Raw genomic sequence first — 14544 nt, forward strand, 5'->3', positions numbered from 1 at the left:
TCCTGTGCTTTAAAACTATACATATTGAGGAGGAGACGTGGAAATACTGTGTTTAGAAAAGGAAGCGCGGTTGTGCTTCCCTGGCTGGCTCCTGAAGGCTCTTTTCTCCGTCTTCTGCCGTTCCCGTCCATGTTCTCTAGCGCACGTAGAGCTCGTATAGCGTTTTCGATGAATCAGAAAACAGTTCAATCGACTCCCAATCCCCCCCCACTTCCACCTCCATCCGACTTCCCCCTCGCAGCCCCTCTGGTTAAACTCCTTCCAGCTGCCGCATTTCCCTCACGACACCGATGACATATCACGGTAGGACAACCCTTAGCCGCACGCATGCCTGAAGGATCCGGCGGCTGGAGAACGGCTGGGAAGAGGCGCCGCCGAGTTCGCGCGTGCGCGGTGAGGGCTGTGCAGCGTGACGGTGCGCGAGTGGAGCGCGCCTCTGCGCTTGCGCGGCTCGCGTGACCCGGAAGCTCTCCGTCGGGTGCGGTGTGTGCGGTGTCGGCGGGCTGTTGTATGCTGTGTGTCCCTCGGCCGCGCCGCTCCTTCTCACAGTGCCCGCCATGTCCCGAGGCTCCAGCGCCGGTTTCGACCGTCACATCACCATCTTCTCGCCGGAGGGGCGCCTCTACCAAGTCGGTGGGTGTCCGGACACGGGGATGCTGCTGCTGCTGAATTGCCTCGTCACGGGCTCGGCCTGCCTGCGCCGCTGCCCGCCGAGTGGGGCCGCACCGGCCCGGAGAGCCTGCCTCCGCTGAGTCTGGCTGCCTCTGGGGAGGGGGGAGCGTGGCGCTGCCCGCTGCCGAGGTGTCTCGGTACCCGCTCTGCCTGGCCCCGCGGTGTGCGGGGAGAAGCCCGGTGGGAGCCTGGAGCAGCTGCAGTCACGGTCATGCCGGCGTGGGGGCCTGGGAAACGGCCTGTTTGCTCTCCGTGAAGTGTCTTTATTTCTTTGTTTTGCAGTTTCTCTTGTCAGACTTAACAAGCGTTGTGTTTTGGAACCTATGAACTTATATAGCTGTTTGAAATAGGACTTGAGCTGCCTCAAATCCTGCATGTCAGAGTAACAAAGCCAGGTTTTGGAGGTAACCCATGCTCTCTACAGCTACACCTGAGTGCCATATGTTCTGTGCATCATGGCTTGTGAGACAGGGCAAGCATCCCTTTTTTCTAGGTATCTTTGAGCATTCTGCAGCTAAGCTGAAGTGTAGCTTCATCTTGCTTCTTCCTGTGGCTGCTGTAGGCTTAAGCCTTTTATTCTTATTTTTACAGTACACCAGGTTCTGCAGAAGAGCCTCATGGTGCTCCTTCAGCAGAATACTCTATACCAACATAGTCAACTTGCAGTCTGGCAGAACAGTTCACTGAGGGTGGTGCTGGAGAATCCTCATAACAGGGCCAGATGAATTGTTCTGGTGGCATCATCCTGATGCCTTTTTCACCTGGAGCTTAGTGGTTCTTCCCCAGCTGCAGTGGCTTCACTGCAAGGCATGTCCATACTGCCATCTGTTCTCCAGCAAAGGAAGTTGCTAGGACCAGGCTGCATGAATTCTCCATGGTAGTCAATAGTTTCTTTTGTGTCTGCCCTTGAGTTTGTCTCAGGAAGAAGGCTATGTGAAATAGGCTTCATGGGCTGGCAGCTCAGTCTTGAGCAGACTTTTTTCCAAGGAGCAACTAGGAGAGTGCCTGTGGTGTCTATACACAGGTAGAAAGTTACCTGTACTAGGTACCTGGAGTTCGTATAAGGCTTGTGTGTGACTTGCATAGTAAGCTTTATACATATGAATGGTAGGGACAGTACTTAAAGAGGATGTCAGTGGTTCTGACCTTCTGTTGCCATTAGAACAGGCTGGTTGGTCTGCATCACCTTTTTGGCTGTTCTGTATTTCATACTTTGTGTTGGGAATGGTTTCTGCATCCTGCAGCAGAGGAAACCAAGCCTTAGTTTTCTGCCTCCTGGGTATATTCAACAATTAAATTAATGTATGAAAGACGTGCATTACCTCCATAGCTTTTACTGGCTTCGTAGAACCGAGTCTCTGCACATGTATTTGAGAGTCTCTGCACACCGCCTGAAGCTGTCTTAGAGATATTTTAAGTACTAATATACTATGGGAATTAAAATTCATAGATGGGCATAGTTAACTTCAAGCAAGAATGAGCTCACTTTTCCCCCTGCCAAGCTGGTAACTCTGGCGTGGTGCCACGCTAGTGTCTCTCTTGGTCAGCATCTAGCCACAGCATGGGCAGAAAGCTCACGTTTGCTTTTGGCCAAATGTCAGAATCTAGCTGCCCATCTTTCTTCCCTCCCTTCTCTTATGAAGCTCATGTGACTTTAAAGTGATCTCATATTATAGAATCATAGAATAGTTAGGGTTGGAAAAGACCTTAAGATCATCTAGTTCCAACCTCCCTGCTGTGGGCAGTGTCTCGCCCTGACCATGTCACCCAAGGCTCTGTCCAACCTGGCTTTGAAGCACCTCCAGGAATGGAGCATTTACTACTTTTTCAGGCAACCAGTTACAGTGCCTCACCACCCTCACAGTAAAGAACTTCTTCCTTATATCTAACCTGAACTTCCTGTGTTTAAGTTTAAACCCATTACTCCTATCCCTACACTGATACTGTGTCTATCACTACATAGATGTATTAGAAAAGTGTAAGTTATTTCATATATATTTCTCATTACTGTTGTTAAAATCCCTCAGAGCATCAGTGTTATCTTGCCACCTATTAGTTCCTGTCTTCAAATGTGATGCTTCATCTAAGTGGAATTTTGGTAGGTGAAGAAAATAATTATGTGTCAAATTTGTGAGTGTTGTGATGTTTCCAGGGAACAGTGAGGGATGGCTCTTCTCAGGAAGAACATGTGCAGTGCTACTGAAATACTTAAAGTAGCAGAAAACATACTTAAAACACCACTAACCATTTGCATTGGTTATACTTTAAGAGCCACTTTACTTTTTGGCTTGCTTCTGAAAACTGAGCAATGCAAATGATACTAAGAATGGTGCAAGAGGGGACTGCGGCTCAGTCAACAACCCTGGTTGTCACTACTTGTGAGCAGAACTAGTTTGTGAGGGCACCTGTTCCTGCTCCCACAGAATGGTTGAGATTGGAAGGGAGCTCTGGGGATCATCTGGTCCAAACCCCTGCTCAAGCAGGGCCACATAGAGCCGGTTGCCCAGGACCACCTCCAGACAGCTTTTAAATATCTCCAAGGAGGGAGACTCCACAACCTCCCTGAGCAACTCGTGCCAGTGCTTGGTCACCCTCACAGTAAAAAAGTGTTTCCTCATGTTCAGATGGACTCTGCCGTGTTTCAGTTTGTGCACATTGTTTCTGGTCATGTCACTGGGCACCACTGAAAAGAGCTGTTCATCTTCACACCCTCCCTTCAGGTATTGTACACATAGATAAAAAAGTGTTGCGGAGCCCTGGCCTGGGGCTTCAAACATGACTAGTCTGTGGGCAGTGCTAGTTCATGTCTCACCAGGTTCTGTGCTTTGCTGCAGGCTAGCACTGGTCATCCTGGGGAAGGCAAATGAACAGGTGAGCAGAGTTGTGCATCTAGCAGAGAGAAAGGGAGAACATTCTTTATGACATGTTTGGGTAACCAGCAAATGCTCTGGTGCCTGAAAGTAATAAATACAGTGCCATGAATACATGGCAGGCAGCTCTTCCACAACACTGACTCAGCAGATTGAACATCAAGACCCTGGTATTGCAAGAGTTGGTTATAATTTTGAGATTATTCCTCTTCTGTTGTGCAGTCTATTCCATAGATCTGAATGCAGCTTTTAAAACAGATGAGTTTCTTGCCTCCCTTATTTTAGAAGATAGTTTTAGCAGCTAGATATATTCTAAATTCAAGTTTCATTCACATAGCTAAGAGAGAATTCATCTGCATTTAGCTACAGCCTGAAACTTGCCTCTCCTAACCAGATAGTAGGAAGTTTCGCATATTTATCATACATTGCTGGATAAACAATTTATAAAGTTGTTGTTCCTGAGGCTTTCGAAGCCATTAATCAAGGGAAATTTATTTCATGGATCACATAAAGTAAATCATAATCCATTATATTTATCTGAATAATGCTGTTTAGTTGGCATGTGCATAGGTTTCATTTTAAAAAGTGAACAAAAGCATTGCAGGGTTTGAATGTCAAGTCAGAAAATGTGACAGTGAGGTTAAACCCCACCTTCTGTGCCTGGTCCATCATTTCTGTTTTCATCTGTATCAGTTAAAATCTACAAAAGAAAATTACATCTTTGCAATGATAACAATTCTTGAAATACTAAGCTTCTGCATGTTAAAAAAATTGTGAGGATTTGCAGTTACTGTAGGTGAAGGTTGGACCACTTTGGGCAAGCACAAAACAACTTCTTTGTTTTAAAACAAATCCTGTTGCTTTTAGGCATTCCAATGGAACAAAAGGGCAAGTTATTAGAAATATTTGAAGGAAGCAGTGGTAGTGGTTTTGTGAAGAGAGTCAGTTGCTTCAATTCCTATCAGAAACTCACATGCATTTTACCAAAGACCTTAAAAACACCAAGTGTTGTGAAGTATTAAAGTATTAAAAAAGCCAGAACTTGGTGAGATTTCTGTGTTAGGGGAGGGTGTCAGACTTAATTGTTCTGATATCTCTAACACTGTTTTTTATTAACATTTACATATTTTTCTAGAATATGCATTTAAGGCCATAAACCAAGGTGGACTTACCTCTGTCGCTGTTCGTGGGAAAGATTCTGCAGTAATTGTAACACAGAAGAAAGTACCTGTAAGTAGTTTGGTTTTGAGAGTGGGGGGGACTGGAAGGAGATGAGAAAAAAGGTGTGGGGGATGAGACTTTGATATTATATTCGTTAGCACTGATCTGTATTGCTGCTTGGATTGATTATCTTACTATCATTCTGCTTATTACAAGTTCTAGCTCCATTTAGTGCTCAATTGTACATTTCTTCACTAAGTACCGTAGTACTGGTTTTCTCTGTAGTTGTGGGAGGAATAAAGCTAAAACACGAAGTTGGTCCTGCTGTACATTAGCATGCATACATTTCTCTGGCTTGTAAGGGCTGTAAGGTCCATAATCAGTTTCATGATTTCTTTAATACCCACTCACAATGTTGTACCAATAGCAAGTAGAACTATTTCATGAGTGTTTCAGCAGAGTGGTGATGACAAAGCGGGAAAACCTTGTGTTTGAAGGACAGTATGCAATAAAAGCTGTTGTGGTTTAAGCCCAGCCAGTAACTTAAATACCATGCAGCTGTTCATTTGCCCTCATTCTCTCCCCAGCCCCCAGTGGGATGGGAAGGAGAATTGGTAAAAAAATGTAAAAACTCATGGGTTGAAGTAAGAACAGTTTAATAATTGAAAAATAAAAGTAAAATATAATACAATAGTAATAGAAAATAGAGGAAGGAATAAACCCCACCCCCTCCAAGGAAGATGCCCAGCTCGTTCCCAGGCAGCGATCAGCCCCTCCTGGCCAACTCCCCCAACTTTATATACTGAGCATGACACTCTGTAGTAAGGAATATCCCTTTGGCTAGTTTGGGTCAGGTGTCCTGTCTCTGCTCTCTCCCGGCTTCTTGTGCCGCTCCTCACTGGCAGAGCATGAGACACTGAAAAGTCCTTGATCAAGGTAAGCGCTGGTGAGCAACATTGGTGTGTTATCAGCATTGTTCTCAGACTAAAGCCAAAACGCAGCACTGCACCAGCTACTAGGAAGAAAATTAACTCTATCTCGGCTAAAAATGAAGGCATAAGCACAAGTTTTTGTATTTTGTGTTTTCAAAGTTTCTTCAGAGGGAAAAGGACTTTGATGTTGGTCATACTCTAGCTGTCATCCATTTCCAGATATTGCAGTTTTATCTTCCCTATTCTCCTATTTCTTCTTTTCATGCCTATAGCAGTAAGTAGTGGTGAGCCTGAAAGGCAATTTCTAGCTGTTATTTGATCCTTTTGGGCTTTTCTGTAGATACAGGAGTATCCCAAGTCTGGTTTTGGGGGGTTGGTTTATTTAGGGGTTTTTGTTTGTTTTGTTTTTTTTTTTACTCAAAGGACAGTGTTTTCTATTAGTTTATTTCTGTTTCATCTTTAGGACAAGTTACTGGATTCCAACACAGTGACTCATTTATTCAGAATTACTGAAAACATTGGCTGTGTGATGACAGGAATGACAGGTATTTATTTCACTATCTTTTTTAAGCATCTGAAGCGTGTAGTTTGCCAACTTCGCGTCACATAAAACAAATAAGTGCTCTAGGAGATTTGTTCCACTCAGTCTGGTTTTGGAAAACTTGTCTAGTTCTGATGTATGCATGTAAAGGTGACTTAAGGTTGACCCTGGAATTTGCATTCTCAAGCGATGCTAGGAATAAACATGGTACATGTTCAGTGAAATTAATATTGGTTCTTCCTGTCTAGCTGACAGCAGATCTCAGGTGCAGAGAGCTCGCTATGAGGCTGCTAACTGGAAATACAAGTATGGCTATGACATCCCTGTGGATATGCTGTGTAAAAGGATTGCAGATATTTCTCAGGTTTATACGCAAAATGCTGAGATGAGGCCTCTTGGTTGCTGTAAGTATAATGTATGAAATTAATCTTTTCTGTTTCTTGTCTAAGCTTGCAACTTAAAGTATAAGAAAATCTCACCCATTTTAAAGTTGTGCAGATACAGATGTAACTGAATAAGTAAGAGGGATGAACAGCCAAATGAGAGAGCAGTGTTGGAAGTCTTGAATTGGAGCCATGATTTTGCTGTTGAGTCAGCATTTGAATTGGAGTAAATGATTTAGCATCTTTAAAATGTGCAGTCCTATTTCACCTTGGCTTCTGGGGCCATGCTTGTGCAGATTTTCTGTATCTTAATCATGCAGATTAAGGATGAAAATCTGCATGATTTTTGCTCTTAACCATGATATATGTAATGTAGAGAAGTGCTTAAAAATATTTGACATGCAAGCGTTTCTGCATCACTCTTGTATAATAACAGCAGACGCAGCTTAAATTAAACAGATGTGTGCAGAGTTGTTTTTTGTAGGTATTTCTGGTCATCTGTGTATTCTGAGGTTGGTTCTGACTTGTTTTTTCTCTTACATTTGGCTGTGGGCAAATTATAACTGTACTGTTAGACTGTCTGGGTTTCTTTTTGCTTGCTTGGTGGGTTTTGGTTTTTGGGGGGTTTTTTTGTTTTGGTTTTTGGTTGTGTGGTTTGTTTGGGTTTTTTTTAGGTTTTCTTTTTTTTTGTTTTTTTTTTTGTTTTTTTTAAGTTTTTTTTTTCTCTCTACTAAGTGGAATAGTTTCAGAATTGGTGAATCACTTCTCATAATCATAGTAGGCACCAGCACTTCTCACTACAGAAGTAACAGTCATGGTTGCACCACAGTTTCCATGATGGGGCAATTTTCCCATGTTTGTGATGTTCAGGAATGATTGTTTCGTTCTTCCCTTGGCATTTCCCCATGCCTTCATACTACTGGAAAGTAATTTTTGGTGTTGAGTTTTTTGGTTTGTTTTTGTTTTGTTTTGTTGGTTTTTTTTTTTTAATAGATGAATGAAAATATCTTAACTTTCCTTAAGGTTTTTTGAAAAGATGCTGGGAAATTGTTTATCTGTTGTAGTAATAGCTGCTCAGAAGCTTATCAGCTGTAACTACTAGTTAAAAGTTTCACAAGTGTAAAGCAAATATAATTTAAAACCTTGATCCTGTTCTGGTGGTTTTTTTGTTGTTGTTTTACTTTTAATATGCCTATTGAGTCTATACAAATCTAGAGTGTGGGTGAACATAGATGCATTTCAGTGATGTGACCAGTTTGTCACATCCAACTTGAAGCACTTAATCAGATGATCTTCAAAGACTGAGTTCTATGTTCTGTTATTTCCACATTCCACAATTTTTCCAGATTTTTTTTTTTTTAATTATCTTTTCCTTTGAAGAGGAAAAGGGATGTAATGCAGAGCTTTTCAGAATTGCAGTTGAGAAATCTAAAGTTGATCTTTTAATATTTCCATTAGTTTCAACATATTTGTAAAGTTGCTTTCTTGTGGAAGGCACCTGTTAATAGAACTATTGTTTACACTTTTTGAAGGTGCCATATAGTAAGCAGGATGTGAACTGTGGCTGGGTTAACTTTGTATTGGGATTAAATACTTGTATTTCCTGACTTTGTGGTTCTCTACACACATGGCAAAACTGTTTCTACATTTAATGAGGAGCCTTCTTTGGTAATGACAGAAATCTAGTTTGCACTAAATGGAGTTGCATGCCTGTTAAGAAGATGCTGGTAACAAATGGCAAATTGTAGATAAAGAGGAAGTCGCAGCTCTTGGTGTGGGATTGGTTCCCAAAAATGTACTGCTGTGCATGCATGATTTTCATAGAAGGGGGGTATCTAATCTGTTCTTCAGCTTAGCGAAATTGCTAAAATTGGGGAAAGAAACAAATTAACAAATTTTCTCTTCAAGGTATGATTTTGATTGGTATCGATGAAGAACACGGCCCTCAGGTATACAAGTGTGATCCAGCAGGTTACTACTGTGGATTCAAGGCCACAGCTGCAGGAGTTAAACAGACAGAGTCAACCAGTTTCCTTGAAAAGAAAGTAAAGAAGAAATTTGATTGGACATACGAACAAACGGTAGAGGTAGGCCAGCAGAAGGAATTAAAGATCTGATAAAGTTTTTTTAATGAACACGCTGTATGCAGGCTTTTGATGTAGAGGAATGCAGTTAGGCATTTCCTGTTTTCTTACAGTTCTGTATTGCTGCCAGAGCAAATACAGCTACTCTAACCAGAGAATCTTTTGGAGGTATTTTGCAAATGCTTGAATGGTCATCGAACCTGCTTTACGTTAGCTGAAGCAGAATCTGTAATTGTAGCACTTCCGCTGTAGCAGGTGGTTTGTTACTACAATGCTTGATTCTGGGGATACCAGTGCAATTTCCATTTAGTGGCACTTAAAACAGTCATTGTGTTAGAAAGCGTTTCAAACAGGACATGGTAGTGCTTGTCTGTCAGTTTAGTCAACATAACAGTTCTTACAGTAAGCACAACAGCTGGTGTTCATGGCCCATGAAAAAGATGTATCCCACTTATAAAATAATCCAATGAACTTAGTTTATAAATCATCCTTAATTTTTCACTTACGCTATAGAGATCTGTCTGAACAGTCCTTTTTTGTGGCATACCTGTTTCCCCTGCCAGGCCTTGTTCTTCTCTCATAATGTTACGTTTTCCGTGTCACAAGATGAGCAGTTGAAATGTAGAATAACAACAACTGATGCCCCTGTAAGATTATTGTATTGAGATCCCTGTGAGTGCTTTGCAGATTTAGACCTTCAGCTACATTACTTGTGAAATCTACATTGCTGTGAAAGTACCATTTAACCAGAAAGTTCTTCAGCATAAATTCATAAGGTTTAAGTGTATATCTTAGTAAGTACTGATTTCCTTAGTATGTGAATTCTTTCATCCTGAGGGGGTTAAATAATCATCCTGAAATTGAATGTATTTGCAATTACTTCAGAGATCCTTTCTTACCCTGGCTAAATATTTTTCACATTAAATGTATTTTTCTGTCACTGCTTGATTATATTATGCATGCCTCTTGTTGAGAGGTAGATCATAGAATCATAGAATAGTTAGGGTTGGAAAGGACCTTAAGATCATCTAGTTCCAACCCCTCTGCCATGGGCAGGGACACCCCACACTAAACCATGTCACCCAAGGCCTCATCCAACCTGACCTTGAACACCGCCAAGGTTGGAGCATTCACAACCTCCCTGGGCAGCCCATTCCAGTGCCTCATCACCCTCACAGTGAAGAATTTCTTCCTTAGATCCAATCTAAACTTCCCCTGTTTAAGTTTGAACCCGTTACCCCTTGTCCTGTCACTACAGTCCCTGATGAATAGTCCCTGATGAAGCATCCTTGTAGGCGCCCTTCAGATACTGGAAGGCTGCTACGAGGTCTCCACGCAGCCTTCTCTTCTCCAGGCTGAACAGCCCCAACTTTCTCAGCCTATCTTCATACGGGAGGTGCTCCAGTCCCCTGATCATCCTCGTGGCCCTCCTCTGGACTTGTTCCAACAGTTCCATGTCCTTTTTATGTTGAGGACACCAGAACTGCACATAATACTCCAAGTGAGGTCTCACGAGAGCAGAGTAGAGGGGCAGGATCACCTCCTTTGACCTGCTGGTCACGCTCCGAAACAGTCTTTTTATTTTCTTGTTTTTAATTCATAAAACCTCCATGGTATGGTGCAGATGCGTACTTGGTAATTAATCTGGCAGTCAAATCCTGGTTGCGCTTCTATACCTTTAGTTGTCTTTTTAAAAGTGCTGAGATTGTGAACATAGATCAGACACTGTTACTCTAAAAGTTGGCAGTGACACGGAGAAGCAAGTCTCAAGCAGAAACAAGAATCATGTTTTTGTTGTGCTCTTTGCACACACGCTGCCTTTCTTTTTTTAAAGCTTGTGGTGCAGGAGAGGTACTGCTCCAAGGGTAAGAACTCTGGGTTTTCTTAGTTTAGTGGGGTTTTTTTACAACTTAGCAGTCTTCTGATAATGCATCTTATATGGTCTTATAGAATTATTGCAGAATCAATATATTATCCTACTGAAAATAAAGTTTATCTTGTCTGGTGTTCTACACTTACTAACACTTTGCTGATCAGAATTAAATGGCAGCATGTCAAAATAACTGATTTGATAAGCATCTAGCTATATAGCTGTCCTATGAAACTTCTTTTTGTGCTCAGTCATCATTTTAAGGATATATCTGTGGCATTATTATGACCCTACTTCAGGGTTAAGTATGAGCGAGGTTACAAAGAACACCTTTTAAAATAGTTTATGATTAGGGTGCAACAAAAAATAAGTTAAGCCATGATGAAATACAGCTTTTAAAAACAGCCAACATAATTTTAGTTACCAGAAGAAAAAGGCAAGATGGAAGCTACACAAGTGACATGTGCTCTGAGTAATTTTGGACTGTAATACTGATGTCTGTTATTTGCCACTAATGAAACATATTCTCTTTTTGGGACCTGGGCTTTTAATCTTCTCATGACAAAGTTTTGAGTTTTGTTGTGTGGTGTTTTTGTGCTATGAAACCGACATGTCCCTTTGTTTTTTGTAGATTGGGCTTTTTAGGGAGAGGACTGGGGCGGGACTGTATTCTGTAACAAGGGGAAACTATTCGAAACTTTTCAGCTCAGGTTTTGAGGTGGAAGGAAATAAAACTAGAAGGAAGGGTAGTTGTGAATGCTATGTCTATTTAAAAAAAAAAAAACAAAACCTTAGTGCTTTCTGTTTAATGGTAGGGGTTTTTGTCATCTTTCAGACAGCAATAACGTGCCTGTCTACTGTACTATCCATTGATTTCAAGCCTTCAGAAATAGAAGTTGGTGTAGTTACAGTGGAAAATCCTAAATTCAGGTAAGTGATCAGTGTTATAAAACTTGGTGTGTGTTTCTCTAGTTTCGTGCAATTAATTTGAACTTCTTCGTAATGATAAGAAAAAAAAGAGAAATGTCAGAAGTTGAAGTTTTTGAAAATGTGTAGGGGTATAAAACATTGTTAAAAAACACAACACAAAACACATCTTTAAAACATTTGACATGGTTAAAGGATGTCAACAAAAGTGTTATCTTTTGTTTCTTTAAAGGGTATTGCTTTATGTGATGATTAAAATGTAGTTACATCTGGTATAGGTGGTTTTTCATACTTAAAAGAATAAAGATTTTTCTTTGTACTAGTATATGAAGTCCACTTCCAGATCATAGTCAGGACAACTAACACAGTGAAGTCTGTTTTTATACTAGGGAAAATTTTGCAAGTCACGTAGGTTTTTTTATCTTTTTCTAAATGGGGTCTTTAAATTACTCTTGCTCATCTTGTAATTGCAGCAGTTTTTAACATCTCCAGTATATTGTTAACACATTATGAATTTGTATTCTTTGAAATGCAAGATTAAAAGATTATTTTAGAAAAGAAATTTGGCAAGATTAAAAGATCCTGGGTTTAAAAATCCCTGCAATATGAAACTGTCTTGAACTTCTACTTTCTGAGTACACTGCATTCCCACCTAGCATGAAAGCAAGATGCCTGCTATTTTCTCCCTCCCCTGTTACTGCTTGAATCTGAGTGTAATGCACTGTGTGCAACAAACCAGTCAGTCTATTAAGACAGCACCTGGAAATCTTGCTGCTGAGGGCTATACCTCACGTCAGATACAGTGTCCCTGGTGGTCTTTGCACAATACAATGTATATCTGTGGACGTATGCATGAAATGTGGGACAATATGTTTTGGGGCTTTTTTGTTAATGCAAAAAGACCCTCTGGGTATGTGTTACCAAAAATTTAGGTAAGTCTGGCTTACTGCAGAAGAGTGCAGTTATTTCTGCCTTAGCCTTTTTTTTTTTTTTTTTTTTTTTTAATTATTATTTTATACATTTTAGTATATACAATTTTTAAAAATTGAGAAGAGAGGGACAGCTGAGTAGGGAAGGTAGGTCCTCTGCTGCTTTAGTTTAGCTACTTGGTAGGTGGGGACTGGAGAGAGGCTTCAAAGCTTTGGGTCTAATGTGTTTAAATTTGACATGGTGATGACAGGTGTTTTTGCATTTGCTGTGTGCTGAGGACAACAGAATAGCATAGATATTTTTGAGAAAGCATGCAAGGAGCTGCTTTACCTGTTTTTCTACTACTGGTCAAGGGTCAAGTGCTAGCTGTCTGGCAACCTTCACTTATCATTCTGTGTCCTTTTCAGAAAGGATAGATAAGTAGAGGGAGAAGGCTATGAAAACCTGTGTCCCCCTTGCAGTATCATACTAATTACCATAGCCATTCTTATCACAAGGTCCCAGCTTGCAAATATATTAGTCATAAGGAATGAGGAATGTTGGTTTACCATTTGTTACCTCTTTGCTTTCTAGTGCCTTTGATTCTTCCTTTATTTTTCAAAAAGAATTGGAATGTTGGCCTGTGGCCCTAACAGCAGGGCTTTAAAGGGCTGAAAGATGCGTTGTATATAACTTACTTGTGTAGGTACTAGGTTATAATATTGGAGTTTAAGGTGAAGAATCATTTAAGCTATTTAAGATTTCATTTTGTTCTTTCAGGATCCTTACAGAAGCAGAGATTGATGTGCACCTTGTAGCTCTGGCAGAGAGAGACTAATTAGCATTCCCATTTCCACTGTCTGTGCTTCTGGCCAGGATATTTGGTGAAACGAAAACACTTATTAATGGCTTTAGATTATGGGTGGAAAACCATGTTCGCTATATGATGTATTTTACTCTGTACAAATAAAACAGAGGTTTTTGAAATACTTAGTGTCTCTTTTTAATGTATTTTTTTAACTTTAAGTTCTATGAAATTATTATCAAAATGCTTCATACTTTGAATGTTTTTGTGGTGATTCTTGCTTTTTAGTTGTATTTTAAGAGAAATTTTATACTCTGCATGGTATTTTTCATCTGAGCTATTTGGCTCCTGACGTAAAGTTTTATATCGGATTATGTGGTGTGTATGTCTTGAGATAATTCTTATATTTACGTGTATTCTCTTTTTGCCCTGATACTGAAAGGCTTGTAACATTACTGGTTTAACTGTGGGGAAATTAAGATGGTCCTTAATATTTGCTCAGGTTTGGATGAGGTTATAGGACAAATGTTAAAGGAAAAAAACTTGAGCTGCAATTCCCAGTGCATTTCTTTAAACTGATTTATTTGGGGTGCAGGTAGTGAATTTAACATACATCTGCTATTAAGAGCTTTGAAGCTAACATTTATTTAGGGAAATAGATTGTATATATAGTATCCTTTGGGATTTTGGCTTCCTATCGCCTACCTGGTTTTGAGGCTTTGAGTAGCGCCAGAAACAATGTTGGGGCTGGATTTGGCTGATAGACAAAGTCCATCAACAAGAATGCCTGGGAAGCAATTCCCCTTGCTCCTTCAAAGTTCTGGGTTAGAAGAAAAGAAAACACTGCAAAAATTAGAGTCAAGGTGAAGAAAAATGGATTTTTGTTTTGCTGAAACTGAAGAGGCTTCAGTCTCAGCAGCAAAAAGGGATATGAAGTTATGAGGAAGCAGACACTGAGGACGAAGGGAAGATTACTAGACATTTTTAGCTGCTGGGTAGACATGGGAGTCATCTTGGAAGAATGCCAATAAAACCTACCTCCCTACCTTCGGTTCTGTCATACTGTTCCTATATTTGCTTTAATTACTTCAAAATTCTTGCTTTACAGTTAAAGCCCCTTGAATGTGTATTTTTCAAGTTCATTGTAGTAAAGGAGATGTAATTCTGTGTTTGGTGGCTTTAATAAAAGATAATGCGAACCTTATGTGATAAGTGAGTTGAGGAGACTCAAATGTACTGTGAACTGTTGACTTCACAAAGCTTCCTGAATTTCCCTTAGTGCCTCCAAATTTCAGCTTCCCTCATGTCAGATAGTGTAGTATAGGTGACTAGGTTAAGCCACCCTTGCTTCTGGTTTTGGGTAGGTTATCTGTGAATTCTGTGTGCGTTT

At 40.6% G+C, this 14544-nt stretch overlaps 1 protein-coding gene across 2 annotated transcripts; it reads left to right on the forward strand.

Moving 5' to 3' along the window:
• Nucleotides 1–465: 465 nt before the first annotated feature.
• On the forward strand, nt 466–14264 carry PSMA6 (proteasome 20S subunit alpha 6). 2 transcript variants are annotated; one of them, XM_080617115.1, is made up of 7 exons: nt 466–633; nt 4678–4772; nt 6099–6180; nt 6425–6580; nt 8468–8646; nt 11349–11443; nt 13130–14264. In XM_080617115.1, the coding sequence occupies exons 1-7, from the start codon at nt 558–560 to the stop codon at nt 13185–13187; spliced, it is 741 nt and encodes a 246-aa protein (XP_080473241.1). In that variant the 5' UTR covers nt 466–557; the 3' UTR covers nt 13188–14264. The 2 variants fall into 2 exon arrangements, with proteins under 2 accessions (XP_080473241.1, XP_080473242.1); XM_080617116.1 differs by lacking the exon at nt 466–633 and adding an exon at nt 3526–3543.
• The last annotated feature ends 280 nt before the right edge of the window (nt 14265–14544 follow it).

The sequence above is a fragment of the Psittacula echo genome (genome assembly GCF_963264785.1).
Source record: "Psittacula echo genome assembly, chromosome: 5".
NCBI lineage: Eukaryota > Metazoa > Chordata > Aves > Psittaciformes > Psittacidae > Psittacula > Psittacula echo.